This window comes from Taeniopygia guttata, chromosome 5, assembly GCF_048771995.1.
Source record: "Taeniopygia guttata chromosome 5, bTaeGut7.mat, whole genome shotgun sequence".
NCBI classification, from domain to species: domain Eukaryota; kingdom Metazoa; phylum Chordata; class Aves; order Passeriformes; family Estrildidae; genus Taeniopygia; species Taeniopygia guttata.
Window position 1 is genome coordinate 47378544 of NC_133030.1, and position 20953 is coordinate 47399496.

A 20953-nucleotide genomic window follows, 5' to 3' on the forward strand; every position below is an offset into this window, starting at 1 on the left:
CCTTGCTATGACTTTCCATAGGGTGTGTTTTCTCCATGGTCCTCCTCACTATTTGAACATCTTAGTCTCTGTTCAATTCACTTTCTGGTGCTATCTGATCTCCCCAAAGGATTCTTAGGCACATCTCCCCAGCCAGCTCCTTGTTCCTCCCTTTACCTGAGGAAGGAGCTGGCAGGTGAGAGCACAGCCCTGCCACAAAACACTGTGGTGCAGTCTCAGGCACGCTCCAGTAACAAAGCTCAGGGGCAGGTGAGTGGTAGGCTGAGCCAGCCCGTAGCCAAAGTTACCTTCCCAAATATCAGGAAATTCAACCTGTAGTATTTGTGAAGCATTTTCAGAATGTCAATTACTCTCAGTTCTGCTTATTTGTCATTATTTAAACACTAGCACTGTGCAGAGGGATAAGGCTGACCTTTTCTCCTGAAAACAGGCTTGATAGCATATATGCACTGAAAATGCTAAACTCACCATGGCAGCCCTCCTAACACCATGGCACTGAGGACAAATTTGCTCTGACTGCAGGGAGTGCATACACTCAACAATGCTCCTTATTTTGGGTTGATTGAGCTTTTTTGCAGTGCATCAAAGCTGCCACATCTGATACCTGTCATTTGGATTCCTATTGTTGTTCTGGGTGAGCTGGGAACTTCTCTCATCAGTTCCCGTACGTTTCTCGTGTACCAAGTCCTGGAGCTCTTGCCCAAGAAAGCTTCTGGCCAGATGTGCCAAGCATCAAGTCATGTCCTGTCAACCAGCTCTGGCTAGCAGAAGTCTCTAATGGGGATTTTACAGTGGCTGGAACATAACAACTGCAGTTTAAAACCATCTGGATTTAGAGGAAATTTAGGTTTCTGAAGATACCTTTGCCAGAGGTCTAAAACCAGTATAAATAGTAAGTGTGATCAAAACTGCTGAATGCTTCACCATGAGCCTCAGGTCCCAGGAAGTCCCATTTTCCTCTTCTGACTTTGTATCCATGTCTAATAAAAGAGCTTTGCTTACAATGAGCATCGCACAGGACATTCCCCAGGACTTGGGAACTGCTCTGACAAGTACAGATGTATCTATGGTTTGCAACTGTCTTACCTTAAGCTGATTAATGCCCTCAAACTGAGTGCACCTAGAAGACAAAATTTAGTTAAAAGCCTGATTTTTTCAGATGTAGCTAGGTGGATAATGCTCTTGACAAAGCAAAGACAAGGGAAATGCACTTGTCCAGTGTGAAACTACAATGTCCAGTGTGCAGTTTCTCCATTCACCTCACAAAGCCTCATGCTGTACCAGGTGTATAGAGCAAGCTGCTGCAGCACCTCCCTTTTTAACTCAATGCCAATTCTAGAATGAAAATAACTTCAGTGCTTGTTGTTGGCAGCAGCTCCAATCATAGTAAGCATACAATCAACTGTTTCTTCTCTCACATGCTTTTGGAAAGGGTTCTCCAAATTTCAAAAGTTTTTAATGCCTCCTACACGTAAATGTTAGGAGGAAAACTGGAAGTTCAGTACCAAAAACAGCTTTAGAAAATGCAAAACATTGTGAAAAAATATGACAGAGCAGCAGGCACAAGACTTTCCTGCCACAAAGATGACACCTATTAGTACCTGACAGCACAAATTTTATACCCAGTACTTGTAGAACATTAGAAGAGGGATCACACCTTTGTGAACTGAAAGCCAAGTCCCAGCTTAGGACTACACATGAACAGTAAATTCTTGGATTTTTCCTTTAATAATGTAACTATAAAAACTCATAATTGCTTCAAATATTTATTTCCATGGCAAAAATAGACTATAATATATTCATTTCACATATATTACATTCAGTAATACAAGCTTTTCTGTCTATGAAACACAATTTATACATTGTTTTACAAACCAATTTCAGTTTTACAAGAATTAAAGCTGGTTTGATTATACATTTTTACAGTATTGGTGGCAAGACAGCAAAAAATAGACATGTTAACCACTAGCTTAGTACTAGAAAATAATACTTCATGTTTGCTACTTTTAAACAAAGTCCCATTTAAGTCCTCGCATACTGGCTCAAGTGAAAACTGAAGAAAATGGAGCCAGATCCTGTGTTCCTCTGACACTAAGGATTCAATCCTACAAAACTGCTGATAGGATTTCAAACACCCATTTGCTTTTAATGAATGAAGAGATTTCAGCAGTGTGCAGGAGTGTACATACTTGCTAATTTGCCAGGTAAAGCCTCTTAAATTTCCATCCAAGTGCCCCCAGAAAAGCCACAAAGAGGACAGATAAGTTGGGTATTTCAAAGCAACTTAAACAAGTATCTTTGTAAAGAGTACACACACCTTGTCTGTCAGAATTATCCAGCATCAGCAAGGTGACAGACTGGAGGATTTTACAGGGGTTTTCTCCATCAAATTTCCTACCATTCTAAAAATTAATGGCATTTGCAATGTCTTTAAAGTATATTAAAAGAAAGTCTCCTAATTTTATCTAAATATTTCCAAATGGAAAAACAGCATTTAATTCCCTTTATAAAAGTTAGGCACCTTCTGAAACTGCTCATAAAATTAAGAATTTGGTAGTTTTTATTGCTGCATATCTGAACCAAAAGAACATTACAGTATCTGCAGTTTTGCTCTTTGATTTGCCACAGGCTGGATCTGTTGTAAACTCTGTTCATTAGATTCTTTACATTTGATTTATATCTTCATTCCTGAAATAAAGCTGAAGAATAGACTTCAACAAAACAAACACACTAGAGGTTATTCTTCACTGAACACAGCATGATGTGGAAAATAGCAAAGAATAGAACCAGAGGCTATTTAGCAACAGTTTTTTTAAATGCTCACTGAAGTTAACAAATCCTTTTTATTCAGCCCAGTTAGACCTTAAAGTAGCATGCAATGCCAACCGAGTGCACCAAGTTAGCTGGTCTCAGGCAAGATCAAACTAAGATTTTTTTTTCTTTAACTTCTCTTCTTACAGGCACGTTTGCAACAGCAGTTTAAGATTTTTTTTCCCTTACCTTAGCACAAGTGTTACACTGTTTTAATGTCACTGTGTTGCAAATGCTGCTCTGCAACAGCACTTCTAAGTCCATGGTAAATTCCACATTTCAAGAGTCTCATTGCTAGCCCAGCCTTAACTTGGAGCAAATCACACCAACTGTAAACGCCTGGCTTCATTCAAAACACAGACTTTTGAATCATCTCACCTGCATCCATTAGAAATTATCACTGCAAAATTGCAAGTATGCCTATTCCCCCTGCATTTTGTATCTGTAAAACCAGAGACTGTAGTTTGAAAAATCTGACCTTTAATAAGTAAACAGAAATTAAGCTGTCAGATTGCATTCAATACATTTGGAAAGGAAGATATGTAAAAATAACAGAGCCTCTGAAAAAGTATTTGGAGTTTTAAAAATCACATTTTAAAAAGCCAGTAAAAATAACACCTATGACTACATTCACTTACCCTACCATGCCATGAAAAACATACCATATGACTCAAACCCTGCTAGCAGCTCTACTTTGGATACAAAACATTCCAAATCCTCCTCCAAGTGCCTTCTGCCACTCCTCAAATCCTCACTCTAGGTCCAAAATTGTATACTTTCACAAGAGAATTTCTTTTGAACTCTCATCTACTTTTCCTTTGAACTGTACTTTCCTGTATGCACATTCCTGCTGCATTCTTTTGGTTAATTCTTGCAATCTGTATTTAAATTTAAAGCAGACATGCGTATTCATGTTTCTAGGGTTCAAGCTTTCACTGGCAGTAAGCCCATTTTAATTCCTACAGTATCATGAAGAACTGCAGGAATTTTGCATCTTGCAGGGCTGGACTCTGGCTTTTCATGACTTTGCACTATCAGAAAAAAACCCCAACGCTAAACACTAAAGCACTGAGTTCTTAGTAACTGAAGCATTGATTCTTTTAAATTGATAATTTGAACTATTGAAATAGAGTAATGGGTTCACTGATTTTAAATACCAGGGATTTAGTAATGCTATTGATATTAAAACTGAGGTTTCATTACATAGCTATGAAAAACAATCCTGCAGTTTCCAAGTTTGGTCCAGAAGCCATCAAAATCTATAAGCCACTCAACTTTAACAGCTGCTCCAACACAAAATATGCAGAAGCAGCTGGAGCAGCAGCCTCAGTCTTACTTATTAAATTTAAAGGAACCATTTTGAAGAAAATTGCTCTAAGTATTGCCCGCTTCAAAAAGAGATACACAGGATTACAAGAGAAGTCAAAGGTAAAATGTCAAGAATCTTTTCCATTTTAGTGAAAATTTATTTTACTTTTACTTGTTATTACTGTATTTTACTTTTTTTTTTTTCCCTAAATGTTGGTTTTAACTTAGAGCAGCTTTACATCCATAGAAATACAGGAACATTGCCTTGGTCACCTGCTTTGAATTAAATGTATTTCTACGTATAAACCATAGGCAGTGATGTGTGAAGGGCATTCCAATGAATGAAATACTAAGGGATAAAACTTTTCCTGCTCTTCCTGGGGGACAGCAGGAAAGGAGAGCACTGCTGTGCAGGCTGCAGAGGCCGTGCAAAACTCCCCTGTGCACTTCAGAGCTCCTCCCTCACCGAAGAGGGCCAGGAGGAACCTGTAGCCTAAAGCTAACCCAGCTAAGTCAGTGACATCTTGTAATGGACAGGGCTCTGACTTAGCTTCTTAGAGAAGAGGTTTTAGCCCATGACTACAAGGATTCACTGGCCAAAAAATCTCATATCAGAGCAACAAAAAAAGAAACCAAATATGCAGATGTCCTTACTACAGTTTGTATGTTCTTCTCCTGTCTCTTCATATAATTTGATCCTAGAAAGCATCTTCTACCTACTCAACAACAGACCACCAAATCTGTCTCTTGACAGTATATAGCACCTTTATTTGTCCCTGAGAGCTCTGACATCCCAAGAGATCAGCATCATCTTTGCCATTTGCTGCAAAAATTCTTCATGCAACTTTTCTTACTAGACAAACTCTGTTCAAATCTTGCATAATCATTTGATTTCATCGCCATAAAAATAGATACACATTTGGCAAAATTGGACAGGCTTTTAGAGAAATTTTAAGTTTTTTGACAAATAAATCCACCTTTGACTCACACTGTGACTGGATTTGGACAGTGGATATTGTTATAACATCCAAAACTTCATGAAGCACTCAGCACAACTACATGTAAAAATGCATCCTTTTTCAAGGCTCAGAACAAAAGTGCTAAAAACTGAATTGCCTTTTTTAAGTTAACTGCAAATCTAAACAATGGTTTAAAAATATATTTTTAAGAAGGTTGTGAAGTTTAATTTCATTTGGTATCTAGAAGAGAAACTGCTCATTTTCAATGCCCACTTGGAGCCATTGCTTAAAAACAAAAACAATCCTACGGTGTTCAGTAGAAAAAGCCACATAAAGTCGAGTCTAATAAGGTCAAGTCTATTACTGCAAAAACAGACTGCTGATGGACAGAACTGGAAGCTGAAGGGGAGGAGGTAGCACTGATACACTGAAAAAAACAAGACTGTGACTACCAGATTTGAGCACAACCATATCTAAAAGTGAACACAACTTCTTTTAGCTAAACAGAAAAATAAGCCAAAAGACACACATTTCCTCACCCACCTCAGATAATCCCACAAATACTGGATTCAATTGCTTGTTATTACTGTTCCTTTTAATGCCTTGCAGCTGATGTTCTGTCTCAGAAACAGCTTCTGGTTGTCCACCATGTCATTAAAACTGCATCTATCAGGTGACGAAGATCACAGTGCAAAGTTAAGGAATGGAAAAGGTACAAGCTACATTTTAGAGCCTGCCCTCCCATTCAATAACATTTCTGCAGATAGAAGTGAACTGTGGCAAAAATTAACAAAGTTTTTAAAACTGAGCATGATAAAAATAGCTAAGTATGTTTGCTTCTTTCAATACTTCTGTCAACATAGATATGTCAGATTTGTATGTTTGCAAGGTTTATGTATGAAGGAACTCTTTAGCAACTGGTTTCCTCTGGACTTCCAGTTTTATGTTTGGCAATTAATAATTCCTAGGAATTTTATATAAGAACAACATTTCTTTTCCCTAACCCAAAATATTCAATCTGACTTATACTGAGAGGACAAATAACAGACTGCTTCTAAGCAGACCTGAAAGCACCAGATCATATTGTGTATCTAAAAGTAATATATTTGGTATAAAATGACATATTATCTCAATGTCATTTGGACCACATGCTTAACTTCATGGAAGCAGCTTGTTACAAAGGAAATTGAGGCAACCAATTTATAATTCTTAATTCATGTTTTGGGACACAACCATTGTTTTGAAGGGGCCATAATAGTTTCCAAATCCCGTTTGAGCTCAGAAAAATAACAATTTCAGCACTAATAAACCTGACTTTTCATTTAATTTCACTAAGCAAGTATCAAGGGAAATGTACACTTAACTATGCCTGCAGAGTGGTCTACTATAGGTTGTTTTGTTTTTTTCTTTTTAATTAAACCAGATATCTAAAAACCATAGCTCAATTTGGAATAGGGATTTTCAACTTAGCATCTCAAAACACTTGGAAAGGCAGCTAAAACCACGCTGTCTCCACTGAAAACCACAGAGGATTATTTAGGGATATCATCATTTGACCAGCCCCATGGGACAAAATAGAAACTACAGTAGGCTGTACCTGCCTACTTCAGGTCCCTGCCACAGCCACTGACTCAGCCACTTACACAGCTACTAAATTACCCCCATCTCCAGTGCTTCCTCTAAGAGCTCTTTTTCTGCAATTTCTCAAATGTCCTTCATTGCAATGCTGCACAGCATTAGCAAAATTTGCTCTAGTACTAACAAATTAATCTGGAGGATTCTACAGAAACTTCCAGTGCTTTACTGGCTTTCTTGGCTGGGAACATTAACATTTTTTAAGGTCATCTCTGCACTGTGTAAACCAGCAATCATAGCTGCCACACCTCCTCCATTACACTTCATACAATAATTTCCACTTCACCACTCTGCACCTTCCTACTCCCATTTTGGTTTTCTCACTTCATCAACTTAAAAAGCCCTTCTTAAAATAACATGTTAGTAATGGTATATTACCAAATGAAACAATGCATGATTATAGTATCTATATTTAGCTACATAAATAACAGAGCAAAAAAAAGTGCTTAAAACATTTGCATCCACTTTGATTTCAGCCAGTAAAATCAAACTGTCCTCTAAATATATGAATAATACTGAATATGTACTTTCTCTCATCCATTTGTTTCCAATAACCTCACAGATACTTAAAATATTTTTCCCCTGCCCATTGCAGGTAAACATTCCTCCTCTCAAATGAAAATTATCAACAGTTACCATTATCTTTCACTTGTCTGTTCTATTACATGGCACTACAAATAACCACCAACAGCTTCCCTAGGAATTTCTGCATGATTTTTGAAAAGTTGGTTCAAACATTGTCAGTCTTCTCTTCTGAAAATATTGCTATGTTTAAAAAGTTTTCTGTTGTGGTGGTTCATTTTCTTTTTAATTTAAAAATCCCAAATATAAAAATAACTGTTCTTAAGGCAATAGCTTAAAATATCTAAGAACTGCTAATTTTGCTAAGTATGCCAGAGGAAATGTTCATTTTAAAAAATATAGATGCATTGTTCTATATATAAAATTGAAAGCAGAATCAAACTGCATAAGACCTTAACATTCACAAGGGGCAGGTTTCTGACCCCATGTGCACCTACAGCTTTTAACTTTTGCACAGTCAACAATTATGTTTCAAAACATAATGTCAGTAAAATTGTATTATATACCTCCATTCCATAAGATACTTATTTTGCTCAGAGTAACAGCACTCTAAAGAACGTGTGCAACTACTACAGACCAGGACAAGCAAAATCATTCCTTAATGTGACTGTGGCTGAAGGTGGGAAGAATTCAGTCCAGCGAAGATCCTGCTGTGCAGAGACTGTTACACTGACTCGCATTTAACAGTCCCATGGCAGCCCTAAATGGTAACTCTGTGATTCATCCAATGAGGAAAACACCAGTGAGAGCAGGTCTGGACAACTCCCATTTTCTTTCTGTAAACTCTTGCAGAGTCTCTTAGGAAGTGGCAGGGGTTAGATAAGTCTAGAACTTTTGAGAAACTGAATGAGAACTCCATAGACGAAAGTGTACTGCGAAAGAGTCTGCACCATCATCATTCTCTGCTGCCTCAACATATCCAGCACTCGTGGGATGTCCAGCATCTGCAAGAAGAGAACAAAACCTTACACGTGACTGCTGAGCAAGGAAACTGGCTTGCATTTTCCCAGCAGGAAGTTCAGAGCAGTACGTTAGTGATCTCAGGACAGAATCAGCTGTTCTGATTTCAGCTCTGACAATTCATTGTCCCTGCCTGCAATATGGACTGCACTACACCACCAATCATCTGGGAAAGCCACAGTGTTAGGAGAGGCATGCACAATGAAACAGTAAATTTGTTGAGTTTCAGTTGACATATTGTTAATATTTAACAGCTGTCCCCTTCAGGCTAGAATTTGATAGGACTGATTTTATTCTATCAAACTATCACCTTATCCTCAACTGAGACTGATACTGCAAATACACTGCACTTAGGAACAAAATAACAAGTACAGAGACTGGCTACACAGCATGTTCTTGAATATTATCCACTCTAATTAAAGCAAGGAGCAGCAAAGTCAGAATGAAATCCTGAAATATGCTCACTGGCCCAGGGCATACCTTGCTCCACTCAATGACTCAACATCTTAGGGAGTCAAGAATCCAAATGACCATTCCAGTGCCTGGTGTGCATGTGGGCAGCTCTGGAAGATTATTAACTTCTGTTGAATTCCCAAGAGCCATTTCAAGCACAGTTGTAAGGCCTCTCCCAACAGCAGCTCAGATGAACAGCCATTACACATTTTAGGCAGGTTATTGACTTTTCTAGTACCTAACATTATTTAAAGCACAAGAAAGAAAAAGGGCCCACCTCATTGTGTTCCAAGCAGGCGATCATGATCTCTGCCAGTATGACCACTCCTGTCCGTCCCACGCCCGCACTGCAGTGCACCAGCAGCGGGGGGTTCGCGCTCTTGGGCTCTGCCGTGCTGTTCGTGTGGCGCCGCACGGACTGGATCTCCTCCAAGTACGCTATCACGTTCAACGAGATAAGAACAATTCACGTAGGAGATGAAGCCCCATAAGCTGTGCTATTATGCTTTATGACCACCAGAAAGCAGTAATTTAACAATCGACATGCCACAGAAAAACGACACATTGTATAAATCACAAGTCATACCCCAACCATAGCAACTACAAGGATCATCTAACTTTTGTAAGGATTTCCTTGCCTTGTTCCCCTATTCCTACTAAAGTCGGCTTGTGGCCATCTTGCTACTGCTGCAACATACTCAAATGTGTAGTATGGGATGAATTATGTCTTATTCTATATGGACTTCTGGTAAATTATTTGCTTTAGACAGAAGGAGTCATTTTAATAAACTGTCAGGTATATTCCTGCAAAAAATATAATTCAGTATCTCTTGCTGGTGTGAAGAAACCTTTTACAATGCAATGCTTGGCATATTTGTCCAAAGTTACTTCATATATAGCAGCCATTTTAAAAGGTATAAAAAAAAACACCACAAACCACACCCCAAAGCAAAGCTATTAAATAGAACTTACATAAAAATCCCTTCAAATCTTCTGGACAGCCATGCTCTGGCCAGTCAGTATACTGCAAATGCCAAACCGTTCTCTCCTGTCCTGTGAGAAGATGTTTAATCTTCAAACCTGTCGTTGCATAGCAGCCTGAGTCGGTACGGAACCGTGTGGTAATCTTAAATCTTCCATACGTCACAGTGTTGTGTCTTGAACCAAGACGTGGCCAGTATCTGAAGCTCTTTTCTCTCCCACTTTCCTTAAAAGCAGAACACTTGCTTAACAAGAAACCTAAAAACATTCACACAGCTAATGTTCCTGTAGTAATAACTGTATCTCTCCTCCACTGAGCAGTACTAGCGTGTTATGGCCTCTTACTGAGAAAACCAACTTTACAGCAGGAGTTTGCAAATTCATTTTTCTGCCAAAGGAATCAAGATAGAAAGGGGTCACTAGAAACATACCTTTGATCAGTCTAGCAGTTGGAGGAAAGATCCCCTTCCTCTAACTGATTATTTAAAAAATCGTTGTGGAACTTCTAGGAGAAACCTGACTCCATTTATACTCACTTCCTCTGCCGTCACCATAGCTATGATCGCAATCCCTTGTTCCCAGATCATCTGCCAGAAATCCTGACATGTATTTTGCAAAGGGCCCTGTGTGGCAATGTAATCCCATTCTATGCCACCAATAGAGATCTGTAAAAATAAAGACATTAGATTAGTAATTATTGAAAACCCTCTCCCCAGCTCTAACATCAGCCATTTGAAGATCCACAAAATGAAAAAAGACTGCACCACAGAAGTAGGAGCCCATTGTGAGTTATATCTGCCGCATTTTTAGGTGCATCTTAGATGCAGAAGAGACACAATTGTACAGGTTCATAGCTAAATAAATATATTTTATATCACAAGCATCATGCAAAACTAAGAAAACAAAATTGTATTTCTCTTTTGTGAAATTAAGGTATTTTAGCAAATTCATACTCTGGTGTTGTAAATATTATTTCAGTACTAGCTCTTGTTTCTTAAGAAAATACTATCTTATTTGAGATGGGTCAACATTTGTGAACGAAGCAGAAAAACTATCATGCCATGTTGGTATACAAACAGATTTATTAAAAAAAAGACAGCAACACAAGTGCTGCTTTGACAATCTCAACTCTTCAGAAAAAGCATGAAGTCAATTGTAGTTGCACTTAAAGCAGATAAATATATTGAAAAATGAATGAACTGCCTTCAAAGTTCTTGAAGTCACCCTTCAAATTCTTTTAAACAGAGCCTAAAGAGTTAAGGATGGGGGAAAAGGGCAGCTGAAGGTTTTGAAAAAGCCAGTTTCCCCCTGGCTCTGGCAGTTCCTCTAACCATTCAAAAATGCTTAAGCTAGGAGCTAGCTTACTAGCTAGCTTGTGGATACTGTCTGAGAGTACAGAAAAAGAAGATACAATGATTGTCACTGTAGCTCAAAAATATCATAGTCATTGCAGAGGATCCCAGTTTGTTTTGAACCTATTTGCCTCCTTAGCTCTGGGAAGAATGGACATTCCTTCTGTTAGCAACAATCCCCAAAGAGAGAACATAGAAAAGTCACAGCAGATCAAATCAACACAGAAGCAAAATGCAGAAGAACCCTCCAATAATAAACCCTCCATGATTCTAGGTGATTAGGAAAACAGGTTCCTGCCTTCTCCAAAGAAACTTCTGAAGAAGAAAAGAAAAAGAGAGAGAGATGGAGGGATTGTCACTGATCTCACCAAAACCAAAATTTTCTCACCAAACCAAAAATTGATAGCCAAATGCATTTTTAGTTAGCATGCGAACTGGGATTTTTTTCTCCGAGAGTATTTCTCTCACCTTGATATGAGATGCATTGATGTAACCAGTATTATTTTCTTTGGTTGGGACCAGCTCCACTCTGGTATCATCATAAGGAAGGACGTCCTGGAAGCGGTTCCTCTCGGCGTTCTCCGGCAGCCGAGCTATGGAGCACTCGCCATCCATCAGCCTTTTCTTCTGGATGCGCTCGTACTCGGTGAACACCATCCCCTGCTCCAGCCGCTGCTCCAGAGTTCTGCACTGCAACACAGAACACAGCCAGCCATACAAAGTCACCTTCTGAGGGGAGTCTGTTTTAATAGAGAATTCATGAAGGATAAAATGTATGTATTTTCTTCTCCTCCATATTTCTTCAATGCTTTTCCAGCTATTAATGTTTCCACAAACATACCAGAATAAATTAGAGGCAACCCTAACCAGCAGGAATTTTGTTCAAGTGAAAAATAAGCAGCCTGTTATACTTCATTAGGTCACAAAGATTTATATGGATACTGCTGGTAAAGGAAAAATTTCTTCATAGTTTCTGTAAAGACAGCCCATCTGGGGAGAAAAATATCGGCTAACTAGACAGCTATACCATACTGCATACTGCTTCAAATACCCTTGATCCACCTGCTCAACATATCAGCTAGATGACATCATTTGAAAGGTCTCCTCTAACCTTATAATAAACCCAGAAATAATAATAAAAAACCACACAAACTTAGTTGTTTGGATGGAGGAAAACTAAATTTTGCTTACACCAGGAAAGCTGCCTTAGAAACTTGCTGCAGTTAAAGTATAAACCCAGATTATTTTCTAATAGTATAATGCAATCTTTTTATTTAATAAACTACTCCCTCCTCCCCTTTATTCTTTTGAAACCAAGTTGTTTCTAAATCATAAGACACTTCTGGAATTTCTGCATCTCTTTGCCAACAATAAGGAGGAATAATATGTAAGACTTCAGCCAGAAAATTTCATCTATGTCACATGTCCCCAGATTCTTACAGCAACTGCTCTGTGGTATCAGGTCATAGAAGTGTCTTATATCAAGTAAGTATGCCAAATGTTGCAGAGGAAGGTGTAAACTTCCATCACATGCAATTTGCACAGCAATACATCAACTGCACAAACTCCTTTATTATCTTTAGGCTAAATTCACGTATTTAAACTGATAATTGCATGAAGCTGAGCAATGAAACAGGCACTGGATCAACACTAAACTTATCTTCTAAAATACCTGCACTCTGGTCTTCCTTTTATGTCACATATCTACTTTGCGTTGCCTCTTCTCAGCTGTTTTAGGAACTACTCCAATCTCACGGTATTTATTCTACCTCTACATGACTGCCTGAAGAGAAAGTGTAATGACATTACTCCATCACTACTTGACTTCATGGTCAAACCTGTATCTCAGTAACACAATGTTCATTTTTGCCCCTTAGCATCTCAAGCAATGTATATGTAGCTCAACACATTACTGAGTGATTTGCAATTAATTTTCTTGGTCTGTTCATTTAAACTGCAGCTGGTGAGAGTAGGACTATTCCTTCAGGTTCTAATCCCTAGATTAGATTCCTAGTCACTAGAAACAAAACTAAGCTAGAGGGGACCTGCAGCTGAGGATGCCCAACCATGCTCAGAACTGGATTCTCTAGAGATCACTGGTTGCAGAATGGGCAATAATCACTGTGGAATCTGGTGTATCTAGTTGCTCCCTGGTCAGAGGTGTGATGGCAGCACTGTTCTTCATAGCCTGTCCCAGCCTGAATAAGGACTGCATTTCACTTTCTCGTACTTCTTGAATGATACATGGGGCAGGCTGAAGCAGATTTGCTGATGTTTTTTATCCTGACACAACCTGATGTAGTCCTATATTTCTCAAAGAATGACCCTCAATTTCTAGAACCTGATGTCCTCTCACTGATCATCCTTTACTGAGTTTAAAATTTCAGCAGATCAAACAAATTCCATCTATATTTTATGGGCTTTACCTGAACAAAACAGAAAAATACAATCTGCATAAACTGTATTCTGGGGATGCAATTTAACGGCAAAACTTACTCTAAGCACCATACAAATAACTAATAATTGCAAATAAAATCAATCTCACACTCAGAATTTTAAATTTCACACCTTTTCACTCTGGAAAACCCAAAATTAAGAGAGAAAGCAGGATGAGTTGCACAAAAATATATCAGTAGGTACTAGTTAATTTGCTTCCTGTATGTTCAAAGGGTAAACTATAGTTGAATCACTGTCATCTTAAAAAAGAATCTGAGTTACACCCAATACTTCTACCAATGACTTGCCAATCTAGAATCTTTTTATTTTGTTTCTATACTCAGCATTTGCATTGTGAAGCATTTTATAATCAATAAAATGTGTCATCCATAATCATGTAATTTTGAAAAATTGCTAGTGTAAATCAATCACTAAAAAATTTCAACATACTCGTTCATCATTAGTTGCTCTCATTGGTTCTTCCTTCCCCTCATCTGGCAGAGGCATTCTAGTCAGTGCCAGTCCATTTAGGGCAGCTAGCTTCAGAGGCCCCATTTTTTTTGCATCATTTTTATTCTTTTTCATACCCTGTAAAAGAAAAGTTAAAACTTGTAAATATTCTTAAATATCTGATGAAGTTATAATGCAGAAACCAGATGAGTTCAACTACACAAATGATACTTCTCTGGCCCCTTCTGTGAACAGCTCTGACCTTTTGCTTTGATAAGCACTGCAGTGAGAGATTAGGGTGGTGGGACTACATTCCTCCAAGGACACAACACAGGTCTGTCTTCATTCCAGACAGGTTAATGAAACTGCATGAGAATGACAAATATTGTTCTCTACAAAGCTCATGACTGAGGGTGTGAGGTGGCAACTTTGGATACTTAACATTCTTGAACAGACCTGGGATCACTTCCCAAACCCAAAAATACATAAAAATTATTTCTTAGTATACTATTCAGTTTGCAGGCAGTTTTCTTCCCTACAATCAGACAATGACCATATACTTTTAAGATATTTGGATATAGCTAAATGTTTTGCTAAGTTTGCAACAAACTTGACATACAAAACATGAACACAGAACTGCAGACAGTGGACCGGGCCATGAATCTAAATTATGGAATTCCATTCATTATTTGATGAAAAATATCAAAGGGGAATTTGTATGAAAAAAATAAATTCAAATTATTTTTTTAAAAGGGGTAAGAGGAAACTTCATCATTCCTGCCATTGCTTAGTTTAATTGTTAACAAAAATACACTGAAAATATGAGTGCATAAGCTGCTTGAATGATAATGCCTTCAAAAGTTAAATGGCGGTAAGAAATAGGAAGACAAAGCTAACAGGATGAGACTGCATTTGAAAGTGAAGTGAACACAAACACAACAATAAAAGTTCATCGAAAAGCAAAATGTGCAAGCATTGGTGGAGGCCATTCATCTCCATTATGAATACAGAAAGGTACAGTTCTGTATTATGCAACAACACTTAAATGTTTCTGAACCAGAAACTATGTTACAAACATTTCCAATGAAGAAGTTCTAATATTAATTTAATTTAAAAGTTGAAAAGTACATGTCATAACTACTTAACTGTCAAAAGGAAAAGCAGGGTGTGATTTTGGTAGACACATTACTGTCTGAAAATGTATCTTTTGGAGAACAAATACTAAGTAACTGTCTAAATGTGAACACAATGAGGAAGGTATCCCTTTTTTCTCCTACATGCACTCTAAAAAAACCAGGAGAAAAAAATGTAGAAAAATATACACAATTATAAAATGAATTTAAGCTGATGGAGATTCATTTCATTGTGTTCAACTCTTATGTATAGCACATCTAAGAGTCAAAAACTTGTGAAAGTAGTAACTATTTCAATACATAGCTTTTGCACAGATTAGTTTTTGCAGTATCTGCTGTTATCACAGCAGTACAAGTTACATAGCAGTCCCCTACAGTTTAATTTGTGCAGAAAGCTATTTGACACTAACTCAGATCAAAAGGCAAAATGATAATATAAGGTGGTCTTCCTCTATTAGTGCCTGAAATCTACCACTAAATACATAAAACTGAACAATATTTTAAAGCAAACTGGGCACTAAGGAGTGCCAGTGAAATTGTGCAGTCCACACAGACCTTGATGTTTCTATGAGGTGGGAATTATGGGAACAGTGAAACTTGCAGTTTTTCACTATTTATGGTGTCCTAAGATTGGAGTAGGAGAAAGAGATATGGCAAGCAAGAAATACCTTCAGTGGGATAAAAACAGCTTGAAGAGAAGGCAAAAGGGAGTGGACAGGAAAAAAAGGAAGGCATGAAGTAAAGAAGAAAATGCAAGAAAAGAATTTATTCCTTAAGGTGTCAGACTCCCTCTTAGGTCAGAAGAAGCAGGTATACAAATCTTTTTAAAAGTATACATTTAACCTACATATCATTTTTCAGTGAGAGAAAGATAAGAAAGTTGAATGGAAAGAGTTGCTTCTGCTCCAGATAAGAAGGAGGGCAGAATAGGGATCTAGAACTCATTTTAAATTAGCTGCTTCTAAAAGTCCTAGCCAGGTTAGTTTTCAGATGGATGGAGATTGAACAGCTGGATTTGTGGTTGGACTAAACAAGCAGAACTCAGACATGGCAGAGAAGGTGATAAAAGATAGCTAATCAAAGTTAACCAGGGAAACGTAGAACTATAAAGGTTAAACTTAAGGTAACTTTAATTCAAATGTTTTAAAACCATCTCAGACTGAGTAAAAAACCCCAAACCTCAAACAAAAACAACAATCAACTGCTACAGACAACCCAAAACAAGACAAATAGTATCCACTTACACCTAGAGGGGGAAGGCCTTCCACAATATTCTTCTTCCCAGACAAAAGATCAGACACGGGTCTCTTCTTTACTGAATCTTTCCTTACTCTGTATCTCCCTGATGTTGTAAGATCAGATTCTGACATAGATGGAGTAAGCAGTCCTTCCCCTCTTCTCTGCACCTGGCTTTCTACTAGTAAATGAACAGGGCTCATATCTTTCATTCTCTTTTCTGCCTCTGTGATGTGTAATTTAGGCTCAAGGATATGCAAAGGGCCAGCAGATGAAGCAACAGAGCTATAAGGGTAGTTTAGTACTGAATCATGAGAATAACCTCCCATAACAGATGAAAGTTGGGTTTGATCTTCAGGGAGAGGAGAAAGACTTGTACTGGCCTTATTCTCTTCTTCAAATTCTTCTTCTTCCTCACTACTGTGAATCAGCATAGTGGCATCTGAAAGGGTTTTCTTGTGATCACAGTTCACGCATTCTTCTTGCTCAGCTTCTTTTTGCTTCACTCTCTCCATAAGAATGTTAGGCTGTGACCCTTCTGAGATAACTCTTGGAAGAGCCACATCTGCTGCAGAAGCTGACATGGTCCTCTCTTTAATTCTTATTCCTTCAAAGCTGGGAGTCAAGCCTGCTATTTCAATACTGTTCCTTTTCTGCAGCTGAGCATGGCGTGCCGATGTCAGAGGTTCACTGACCTCCTGAAGAGAATGAGCCACAGGCAGGCTGTCTTCCTGAAATGTCTGGACAGAGTGGTGCACTCGCCTTGTGATGAGATCAGGATTGCTGCTGCTGATGTAGATGTGCCGTGAAAGGTCTGGAGTACTGTTTGCAGGTCTTGGGTACGGGTATGGGGGAGGCGGCCGATAGACTTGAGTCTTCATTATATTCGGTGCTGGGTAATCCTGAGACTGGAGCTGCACATTTGTCAGCTCAGGCACACTGACTGCCCCGACAACTGGGCGCTTCTCAGCAGGATAGGGGTAGGGGGATTGGCTGTGGAAGCTGTAGTTCAGGTTAAATGGATAATGGTTAGACTGTGGGGCAGCAAAGTGGGCATGCTCTCGAATCTCAGGCTGACTGTAAACTAAGGCATCAGGCCTGCTGTAAGCATATGAGTTGCTGATGTTAAGATTTCTCATTGAATGACTCTGCCTATCTGTGTGCACCATCCCCCTGTTGAGCTGTCTCATCACAGTCTCATAGTCTGGTGTGGGACGATAAGAAGGTGGTATTAGGGCACTATGTCTGTGTGATGGGACATAATCAGTTCTGAGGACATCACTTCCAGTAATGCTTGGGTTAGAGGACATGGGGGATGGCTGCAAGTAATGCTGTGGATTGTTCAAGGAGTTTGTGCTGTGTGCACTATAGACACTCCCATTGCGGATCCGACCACTGTAGTCATGAGGGGTTCTATCCAAGCTAGTCTGAGAGTGACAGTAGTATCCATTCTGATTGCTCACAAAGAGGTTATCTGAAAGCAAAGTTTAAGAACAATCTTTATGTCCAGGACATCAAACAAAGTTATCCTCTATTAAGATGTAGCTAAGGCAATGTTTGTGATTTTTAAAACCTCAGTTATTTTTAGCTATGTGTTGAAATGGGAAGGAAAAAAACCCAAACCAAAATCCCAGCTTTTCTGTTGTTGTTGACACCCAAGGTATATACACCAGAATAATGTACTATGTTTATTTCAATCATGTAAATCCCTATGGGAAAACACTGTCTGTTTAAGAATTATTTTCTTCTGTTTAGGATAGGCTTCCTAAGTTTCAGTCCAAGATTAACAAAATCCATATCAATCTTAAACCACACCACTGAAAAAACTAATGTCTATACTAGGATTTGCACTAATGAAATTGGTTTAAACAGCAAAGAAAGAAAAAAAAAAACAAAACAGAAAAACAAAACAAAAATACCACCAAAAACCTAAGAACAGCCCCGTAACAAGCAAATAAACCCCTTGCTCTTCTCTCTTCTACTCCTTCAGGATATATGTAGCTATAGCATCACAAGACCTCAAAAAAAAATAAAATTAACTTTTCTCTAGAAATTTTGGAGGCAGTTTAAACTACCACCACATATTGCTCACATACATATATATATATATATATATATATATATATACACCTACACTGTAAAGAAAATCTTCTAACAGTTTATACATCCAAAACATGTTTAATAATTTTAATTACTGCTTCATTGGATGTACAATTTGGCAGTCTCCAGATTCAGTCATTGCTGTAGAAGCCTTCATGATTTAACTGTCTGGGTTCACCAAAACAAATGCCACACTTAGGTTAATGAATTTGCTGACGATCAAAAATTGTTTTATGAAAAAAATGTTCAATAATAGGACACTTGTAGTAGCAAGTACCGAGCAATACTTACAACTCTAAACTGCAAAGAATTCAGTTACATTCTGAATGTAGCTGAATACCTGCATTTCATTCAGACCTGTGTAACTCTGCTTTGAAAGAGAATGTGCTTATTCCCTTCCCAGTGAGGTGGCCTTTTAGAGTACTATTTATCCAGCACATTTGTAGATCTGAAAAGTTCTTATCAAACTTGAGGAGACTTTGTACAATATTAGATTCAGCTCTTCAGGGCAGCAACTTTGTTAATTAAAGACACAATGTGTAACAATCAAAATAATGAGAGTAAGCAGCCATGACTCTGCTGTAAACTGCTAAGATAAGGAGTCTACATTGCTTCAGAGGATTAGTTAGGGTTTGCTTGGGTTTTTTTCTTTCTTTATTTCAATCAAATATATACCAAGTCCATAACTTGCAAACCTCTTTAGCCTTTGAATTCATCTACACCTTGTAGTCTAGCAAACTTAGACAAATGTCTTTCTTCCTGCCTTCTGGATTTAATTTTTTAAAAAAATTTTTAGTTGTGTAAATTGTTGGGGCAATCTCTTTGCAGCTATTAAGACCAATATTGACAAGGATCTCACAATGCTGTAACATACCAGTCTGATACATGAACCAGAAAAAGCAAAGGTCAGCTTAAACTCATACAAGACTCCTCAGTCTACAGCTGCTGTACATGCTCTCCTAACTAGAATTGCTCATCTCCCATAGGAGAGGATATGGAGGAGGAACAGTGGAGGAAACCAGGGCTGTTTATCCTGGAGAAAAAGAGGCTCAGGGGGAACCTTACTGCTCTCTACAGCTATCTGAAAGAAGACTGCAGTGAGGTGTGTTTGCGTCCTCCCAGGTAACAAGCGGCTGGACAAGAGGAATGGCCTCAGGGAAGTTGCATCAGGGGAGGTTTAGATTGGATATTAGGAAATTTCTTCTTGGAAAGAGTGGTGAAGCATTGGAACAGGTTTGTCAAGGGAAGTGGTGGAATCACCATCCCTGGAGGTATTTAACAGACCTGTAGATGTGGCACCTGGGGACATGGTTTACGGATGGATTTGAGGGTGCTGTGTTGATGGTTGGACTTGATGATCCTAAATGTCCTTTCCAACCTAAATAATTCTGTGATTCCATGACTGTTTTACACATTAGCCTACGTGTCTAGAGTAGCAGCAAGCACTTCAATGACTGTTCTAGTACAAACCTACCCCATATTCACCTATTTACTCAGCTATAGCTAAAGTAGCTACAAATATAAATTAAGTTTTTAACTTCTAAAATTGTGTAGTGTGGCCATGGACTTTATGAACTTACCTTGGGAAGTTGCATATGGTTCACTATAATGACCATTGTAATGCAGCTGAGGTGGTGGGGGCATCATATAAGGCTGAGGTTTGGGCTAAAAAAGCAAACATCTTACTGTTAGTTAAAAACTGATTATTCATTTTAAAAAGAATTCTTGAAGTTTTTTTTTAATACATAATATATACCATTTTATATAGGTGTATATATATATAAACATTATATATAATACTGTACACATAGTAATAATTTTCATTATATACTATATTCTATTATAATGTGTATAATACTACAAATAAAAACATACAAAGCCTTAGTCTTAAATAATTTCTCTAAATCTCGAATGTAAGTTTGTCCTTTGAGGTCACATAATAAATAATTTAAAAACCAGGAAAAAAAACTTGAAATTACACTCCACTAACCCAAGATTGTGTCTTGCCATCTGACATCTAGGATAGTCTCCTAGAGACAGAGTTCAAGCTGAAAACAGAGATATTTAAAATATTTTTCATTGAAAATGTTTTAATTTTAGTATTTAGATATTACACAAGAGCTCTTCCTACAAGTCAGAAGCAGTTCCTCACATACTAGACTCATCTTTTTCACTGCTCATTTCATTTCACTGAGGGAAAGTAATATCTGATTCAAAGTCAACTGAAATCCAAAAAATGCAAACATAAAGCTATTTGCTTTCCTTACCATGGACATCCTGGATGAAGATCGTCTTCTAACAGGATTCACTGTAACTGGCTGAGTTTGTCTACAGAAGAAATTTATTGGTAAGAAATTATTTTTAGCAATAGCAAGACCTATTTCAAAAATCAGAAAGAACTCCCAAATTCAATTAAAAATCACTCTATGTTTCCAGGAGCCAGGCCTGTTTTAGTCTTCCACACAAGTCTCTAAAGGAAAGAGCTCTGTGCATTAGCCCCCATCACAAGGCAAAATCAAAAACCCAAGATCAAAATATCTCAGTTAATCTCCTGTTC

At 38.1% G+C, this 20953-nt stretch overlaps 1 protein-coding gene across 3 annotated transcripts in view; it reads right to left on the minus strand.

The window, feature by feature from the left end:
* Positions 1 to 1752: 1752 nt before the first annotated feature.
* PTPN21 (protein tyrosine phosphatase non-receptor type 21) overlaps positions 1753 to 20953 on the minus strand; it is a 45506-nt gene continuing 26305 nt past the window's right edge. For all 3 annotated transcript variants that reach the window (XM_012574288.5, XM_030274809.4, XM_030274811.4), the window contains 9 exons: positions 20664 to 20724; positions 19977 to 20061; positions 16305 to 17770; positions 13928 to 14065; positions 11510 to 11731; positions 10226 to 10354; positions 9681 to 9915; positions 8986 to 9146; positions 1753 to 8239 (listed from right to left, as the gene is read on the minus strand). In XM_012574288.5, coding sequence (XP_012429742.2) covers positions 8111 to 8239; positions 8986 to 9146; positions 9681 to 9915; positions 10226 to 10354; positions 11510 to 11731; positions 13928 to 14065; positions 16305 to 17770; positions 19977 to 20061; positions 20664 to 20724 — 2626 coding nt within the window. In that variant the 3' untranslated portion in view covers positions 1753 to 8110. The remainder of the gene's footprint in view (positions 8240 to 8985; positions 9147 to 9680; positions 9916 to 10225; positions 10355 to 11509; positions 11732 to 13927; positions 14066 to 16304; positions 17771 to 19976; positions 20062 to 20663; positions 20725 to 20953) is intronic.